Below are 7,092 nucleotides of genomic sequence, written 5' to 3' on the forward strand. Positions count from 1 at the left end.
CAGTTTTGGCGCCAAATCTTTTCGGCCAAAATGACATGGAAGCGAACCAAGTTCTCGCTCGCAATCATGCCGCCCTCTTCGCTGCCGTCGTTGCCGCTCTCCGTTTACTTCCTGGTCATGGAGTTTGCCTTATACGATTACTCGCATGACATGTTCCCCTCGAAGCGCTCTCACCCTCGAAAGCACCTGAAAGACGTGGCGATGGTGTCCAAGGGCTGGTTGCAACCTGTTAAGCAACTGATGACGCAGTACGAGCAAGACACAATGGAAGTCCAGCTGAAAACTGGAGCAAAAGATGAGATTGTAGGCGTCCAAAGTGAAGCCGCGACTCGGAGTGGAGATGTACGCGATCTCAGAGTCATGATTGGCAAAGAACCGAAGGACGGCTACGGGGAAAGCAAAGTTATGCTGCCAACCAAGGAAACAGAGGAGGCGCAAGTGGATTGGGACGCACTTTTAGCCCAGATGCCGGGACTTCGACGCCTGGATCTGAAGCTGGTGCCACTGCACAGTAAACATTTGCCAGAGCTGTTGAAGGCAGCTGGGAGACACTGCTTCCACCTGGAGAGCTTGGTGTTACCACGGAAGACTGAGTTGAAGGAAGTTGTTAAGGGAGACAAGATCGAGACGGTGCTCAAGGAGCTTTATGGTATATTGAAGCAACTGCACTTGAATGGAACTCGTGGAGGGCTGAGGCAATTGACTGTACCAACAAGAAATGATGCGGAGCGTCACCAATCCACTGAAGAATTTCTGGAGAACGTGGCAAAATACTGTCCGAAAGTCGAGCATTTGGATGGCTCGAAAAAATCTTTCCATGATTATGAAGGTGTTCGCTGCGAGGACAAGTGGATGGTATCGCTGGACTCTTGGAAGAAGTTCATCAAAGCCTGCACGGGTCTGCGCGAGTTCCACTTTGCACCCGTGCCCTTCGCAGATCCGTTTTTCCGCGTCTTTGGTGCAAATCCGAAGCCGCAGTTGGAAACTCTGAGTGTCACTGCCAACTTGCTCTGGAGTTGGAAAGAATATCTCCAGGTGTGTGGAGCTGCCACTGCCGAAGCAATTCAGGAATGTTACGGACAACACGCGAAAGATGTCGCCGCCATCTTTCAAGGTTGCCCTGCATTGAAAAACCTCACCGTCAAAATTGATCTGCAGAAATACACCGACTCGGTTGCTCGACACTTCAAGATCGACAGCTTTGGTGATGAATTCTGGGCTTCAGTGGCTACAAACTGTCCTCGTCTTGAGCGCTTCGCAATTAGAAACTGCGCCAATTTCGAGGTGATGAATGTGAGACCTATTCGAACGTTCACCGATGCCTCGTTGGTCAATCTCGCTGAGCTGAAGAACTTGTACTCAGTGGAGAGCAATGCAGCCGTAATGTGCACAGGGGATGGTATCTTCGACTACATGCGCCGTGTGCTCGAGTTAAATTACTTCAGTAACGATTGGCGGATGCTGGATTTACGCATCGGAGGCCAGCAGGACGGCTTCTTTGGCGTACCCATGTTCTACTCAGTGGTTGTGGGACTGTTACGCCGACTAGCACAAATCAGCGAAAAAGACTTCGGAGCCGCAGCATGCAAGCAGAAATTCGAGGTGTTTCTAAGCAATCCGTACCATTCGAGAGTGAGCAAACAGTGGAGCGCCAAGTACATGCGTGAGGAACTGAGACCGTTGATGTATCGCGTGAAGGAGATGCACCCGTCGCTCAGTCTGAACGCTTCGGTGAATGGCGTGTCTGGAGACTCTTTCTCGAAGATCGACATGTTCACGATGAGCTGGCGTCCTCGAGACAAAGAAAGAGCTTTGTTCTGGAACTCCCCAGAGGACGAGTACTACTGCGAGAACGACCCTAGCGACCGCATGCCGCCGGCACTGATGAATCTCTTCAACGAAATACTCGGTTACGACGCGGAAGACGGTGACAGTGGCTCTTCTGGAGACGAAGATATTGACGACGTCGGGGAAGACGAGGACGGCGATTTCGGGGGATTCTTCCCCGTGTTGTAGTCTGAGAGATCAGCATTTTCATACTTCATTATTATCATCGTCAATTGATAGTACTATTAATACTACCCGTTTGTAGTACATGTACGAAAAAACTTCGGACTTCACAAGTTGAAGCTAGTCTGCAAACATGCTTCGTAAGCGGGCGATGTACATGTACTCCCCGTTTTAGTGACATACCGTATTACGTTTTTATCACCGGCTCACAATCCAACTGACGTCAGGGACGTCAACCATGGCGTCAAAGTCTCTTAAGATCATGTTCCTTGGGGCCCCAGGCGCGGGCAAAGGCACGTACGCGTCCCGCATCGCTCCCATGCTGCAGATTCCGACCATCTCGACGGGGGATTTGGTGCGTCATGAGATCAAAACCAATACGCCGCTCGGAGACAAGATCAAGGCTTACAACAACAGCGGAGCACTCGTACCTGACCAGATTATCCTGGACATGATGGAGACGCGGCTGGCGCAGGACGACGCCAAGCGTGGATTTATCCTGGACGGATTTCCGCGTAATGTACCGCAAGCCGAGGCTTTCCAGCAGGTGACCAAGCTGGACCTGGTGATCAACATCGACCTGCCTCAGTGGATTCTCTCGGACAAGATCAGCGGCAGAAGGTCAGTAAGCGTTGAATGAGATTGGTATCTGTGGACAAAACTTAATTTTGTGCGGATGTGTGACTAGGGTGTGTACCAATTGCGGCTCGGGCTACAACGTAGCCTTCATCAACCAGGGAGAGTACTACATGCCACCGCTACTGCCCAATGTGGAGGGTATCTGCGACTCATGTGGCTCGGCGTCACTGGTACAGCGTCGAGACGACTCTCCTGATACTGTGAAACAGAGACTGGAAGTGTATAACCAAGAGACGGCCCCATTGGTTGACTTTTACACCAAGCTAGGCAACCTCAAGACGTTCGAGGTGAAGAAAGGACTAGCGGATCTCGACAAACTTGTGGAGCTCATTAACACAGAGCTCCATGCGTAGAGTAGACAGGTGGCACACATACAAAGCAGAGCGTACAATTTTTTTTGGTCTGCTTAGTGTTGTTATTTTTGCTCTGCTGTAGTCTCGCGCTTATGAACTTAACGTTACTGTACTGTAGCAAACACGCGTCTCCGTCACTCCAAACTCTTCGAGGTTTGTTGTGGTACTCAGTTGAACAGGTTCATCTCCTGGCGTAACTGGACTAACGCGCTGTTTGCAGTGCTCGAGAGATGCAGCATGCGGATCTGACGCAGATAATCCCGCGCGGTGAGAAGTTCCTGGCTCGAGATGTGGCTGGCATCAAGCAGACCAAGCCACGCACTCGCATGTTCGATCCTCGAACGCAGAAGAAAGAGATCCCCCGGTGGGATGCAGACACTAAGACCGTTTGTCATCACCAGGGGCTTCAGCTTGTTCACGCATGCGCGCAGAGTATCGATTGAGTTACCGTCAGTCGTAGAGGTATCATCCGACGAAGCAGTCGACGGCACGGACGTATTCCCCGAATCAGCAGCACAGTGTAGCGCCTCGGCCAAAGACGTTTGGGCGAGCGTAATTGCTTCACCTTGGAGACACGTTTCATCTCCAGACACCAGCAAACGAGTGACTCGATCATTCGATTTATCCGAGATCACGACTTCCAACTCGCCAGTCGCATCCAGCTCGAACGCGATCTCAAGTTTTAGAATGAAAGGGGAAGATGCGCGCCTCCCATCGATAAGAATACGACCCAGACAGTGCTCCAGCCTATTCGGAGTAGCGCCGGCAGTGCGATTCGCAACTAACCCTTCCAGAATGTCAAACTTGATCTCCCGTTGGCAACTTGCGTAGTACAGTTGTGCTTGTCGCGTCGGTACCGTCGAGCTAGGAGGCACTACAATTAGTGTATCTCCACTGGAACTACGAATCCCAAGCGACAACGGCGTGGTCTCGTTCTTCAAAACACGACCACTGCTCTGAGCTGCAATCATCGCTGCACCAATTGCAGCGGTATGTTTCGGTAGATCCACGATTCGATTCCAGTGTTCGGCAAAGCAGTCTCCGAGAACTTCACGGAGTTTTGGCACTTGCATGGCTCCTCCAGTGACCAAGACCGCATCAACGTCCTCCTTCTTTACTTTCGCGGTCGCGAGAACTTGCTCAACGGTGTTTGGCAAGCAGTCCCACGTCTCCGACCCACACAACGACTCGAATTCTGCTCGCCAGATGCTGCTACTGAACCCTGTCATCACTCCATTGATTGCACCAGAACCACAAGTACGTCGAGGCTGCCAAGGCAGATCAATTGCAGCTTGCTGTGAAGTCGAAAGGATCCTTTGAGCCAACATACACGCACGTCGCAGGCGTCTGGAAAATGCTGGACTTGTCGACTTTGAACTGGTGTCGACTACCTTCGCCTCACTGTGGAAATGCTCAAAAAGGCGATCCGTTAGAGCTTCACCCCCCAGCTCCAGATTTCCTGCTGTAGCTGCAACCTCGACTTCAATCGATGAGGAAGGTCCGTCAGCTTCACGTACCCGAGCCAATGTTACATTCAAACTTCCAGCACCACAGTCCACCACAACTATCGTCTTCTCGAAGACAGCAGCCGCAGCGTCAATTACGGAATCTGCGTTGGCGACAGCAGACGCCGTGGATGAGATAACGAGCCGCTCGACGTCCAAGTTAGCAATTCTGCAGGCGTCCCAAACAGCCTGACGCTGGGTCCGGTTAAATGCTGCTGGTACCGTCACCACAGCAGTAGTGACACGCTTTCCAGTGAAAGTCTCAGCTCGGTTCTTGATCGTAGCGAAGAGCAAGGCTGCAACTTGTTCGGGATACACTAGATCAGGGACGTTGCCTTTCGCAGGAGATTCCACGACAGCTTTGCCAGCAGCTCCAGCTTGAGGAGTAAAAGCCCAACGATCGACGTCTTGTGCTGAGAGCGTCTCTGTCTTCTGCCCAAGCAGCATTGTCAGGTCGTACACAGTATACGAATGTCCAGCCTTCGCTCGGTTAATTGATTGGAGTCCTACTTTTTCTTCTCCCGAGTGAGCAACCCCCATTGAGACGAAACTCGATAGTGAGTAGCAGTTTTCAGTGCTACGTGGCTCAAGAGGAATCAGTATAACACTGCCTGTGTCACTGACAACGGCTGCCTCGCATTTTGAGCGGCCAAAGTCAATGCCGATACTACAGGAAGCTGTTTCGCTGATCTCATCCATGGTTGGTGGCGTAAATTCAGAGTCGCTTGTTGCTCCAAAATCATGAGGGCTCTTGCCTTGACGGCTATCAGGGTTAACGCCCACCATAGTTTAAACTGGAATGGTTAAGTCGCGTTCCATCAAGCTCAACGGGTTCATCCAGGTCAAACACGTCGTTCATTTTAGGCGACTTCAGTGTCTCAATGCTCTCGTATTTTATGTGCTTCTCGAAAACCTTTCTTTTTTTTTGGGGGGGGGGCTTCAAATTAAAGTCCTGTGAGCATTTGGGACCCCCTAAACGTTTTCGAGAAGCGTGTATCTATTGCTGGAAACGTATGCGATAATACCGGTAGCGGGAACAGAAATTCTTCGAAAAATATTCCACTACTTCGTCATTCCGTCGGAAAAACCGTGGACAGGGGTATTCGTTTGGGTTTGCTTGTCGTTCGCTGAATGCTGTGGTTAGAGCTTCCAGTTAACTTCAGTCAAAAGAAAAAGGGTTTTTGCCTTATTCCGACCAGTACCTCCAGGTTTTATTCTCCATGATGTCTAAAAAACTCCAGCTATTTAAGGGTCTCGTCATCTCGGGTTGCCTGTTTTTTAAATGCTTGATTGAACCAACAATTCGTCCGAGAGGCATTGACCACGGCGGCTGTGGCCAAATTCTCGACGCTACGTGTAAAACTTTCTGTGTCCGATCTCGCTCGAAACAAAAGAAAATTCTCTCCAGTTCTTCTGCAAAGGCCGCCACTTGTGTTGCGAACAAATGATAGGAACAAATACTTACGTAAGTAAGTACAAGTACTGTAGTCTGTAATTTGGATATTACACGTACAACAAGGAGTGTACGTGTTGAGCCACAATCTGCGAAGCTACTTCTGCGTGTGCTCATCTTCAAACCCCTCGTCCAGTAGGCCGATGCAGATAAGGATCATCATCATGCGATCCACTCCGGCAGCCACGTCCACTACAACGCTCTGACCTTCCTGGGTCTTAGGGTCCTTGTGCGTATATTTGAGTCGGGCGATGATTTGCTGTACGTCGGTCGTCTCGCCCGAGCCGCGCACGAGCCAAAAGTTGAGCGAGTCACTGCCATCCGTGGATGGATCGCAGCCGATGGTGCAGTGCTGGCCGCCGACCAGATCTGTGAACTCAGAGCGCACCGTGGTGTCGTCAGCGGTGAACTTGAAGGCGTAAGGAGTCTTTGGACAAATTATCAAAGAAAAGCAATTTAGTGGAAAATATGATGAAAGCGCGCAAGTAGCAGAATAAATGTTACCTCCTCGTGATCCGTCGAAGGATAGGCACTGTAGGTCGGTGTCCGATTGAACATGCCGAGTCGCAATGTAGCCACAGGAAGCTCGTTACGTGCGTCCAGCAGCGTGCGCTGGCGGTGCAGCGAGTACTGTTTGTGCTGGATGAGAAATAGCGTCTCGCGCGTAGCAACATCAACCACAGAGTCCGGTGTGACGCGGAGCTGAACGTGCTTGGAGGCTACCTGGCCCGCGTCGAATGCAGCCACAAAGTGGCGCAACGCAACGAGCGTCTGCACCTTGGAAGCGACATCGTGCATATCCATGACTATATGTTCTGTGGCGCTTGCGGGTGCGTGACAGGCGGCGATAGATAGAGTGAGCTATCCGTCCGATAGCTGCCAATAAATAAATGGTACACAGTGTTGTTGCATACGTTGAGTAAGATAAATAAACTGTACCCACAAGTCGCTAGCACCTCACTGTTGCAAACGAACTCTTCCATCAATTTCTAACGTTACACACTATCTGTAACTTACAGATAGCAGAGCTACCGCCCCATGCAATCGACTGGTTTTCCATCAAGCAGCTAACAGATTAGACGAACGTAGTACGCGCGCTCGCTGCCGTGCGCGAGGTTGGCCACGACGGGAA

General features: G+C 50.9%; 4 protein-coding genes across 4 annotated transcripts; 2 read left to right on the top strand and 2 right to left on the bottom strand.

Moving 5' to 3' along the window:
• Positions 1–66: 66 nt before the first annotated feature.
• On the top strand, positions 67–2,059 carry PITG_21578 (uncharacterized protein; the record flags this gene model as incomplete). The annotated part of the gene is made up of 1 exon (XM_002894836.1): positions 67–2,059. The coding sequence occupies one exon, from the start codon at positions 67–69 to the stop codon at positions 2,014–2,016; it is 1,950 nt and encodes a 649-aa protein (XP_002894882.1).
• Positions 2,060–2,234: 175 nt separating this feature from the next.
• Positions 2,235–3,002, top strand: PITG_21579 (adenylate kinase, putative; the record flags this gene model as incomplete). The annotated part of the gene is made up of 2 exons (XM_002894837.1): positions 2,235–2,631; positions 2,699–3,002. The coding sequence occupies 2 exons, from the start codon at positions 2,249–2,251 to the stop codon at positions 3,000–3,002; spliced, it is 687 nt and encodes a 228-aa protein (XP_002894883.1).
• Positions 3,003–3,169: 167 nt separating this feature from the next.
• PITG_21580 (hsp70-like protein) lies at positions 3,170–5,293 on the bottom strand (the record flags this gene model as incomplete). Its single annotated transcript, XM_002894838.1, has 3 exons — positions 3,170–3,412; positions 3,494–4,987; positions 5,054–5,293. The coding sequence occupies 3 exons, from the start codon at positions 5,291–5,293 to the stop codon at positions 3,170–3,172; spliced, it is 1,977 nt and encodes a 658-aa protein (XP_002894884.1).
• Positions 5,294–5,981: 688 nt separating this feature from the next.
• PITG_21581 (uncharacterized protein) lies at positions 5,982–6,805 on the bottom strand (the record flags this gene model as incomplete). Its single annotated transcript, XM_002894839.1, has 2 exons — positions 5,982–6,387; positions 6,465–6,805. 2 exons carry the CDS (start codon positions 6,762–6,764, stop codon positions 6,058–6,060), a joined length of 630 nt encoding a protein of 209 aa, XP_002894885.1.
• Positions 6,806–7,092: the final 287 nt, after the last annotated feature.

This window comes from Phytophthora infestans, genomic scaffold, assembly GCF_000142945.1.
Source record: "Phytophthora infestans T30-4 supercont1.396 genomic scaffold, whole genome shotgun sequence".
In the NCBI taxonomy this organism is placed as follows: domain Eukaryota; phylum Oomycota; class Peronosporomycetes; order Peronosporales; family Peronosporaceae; genus Phytophthora; species Phytophthora infestans.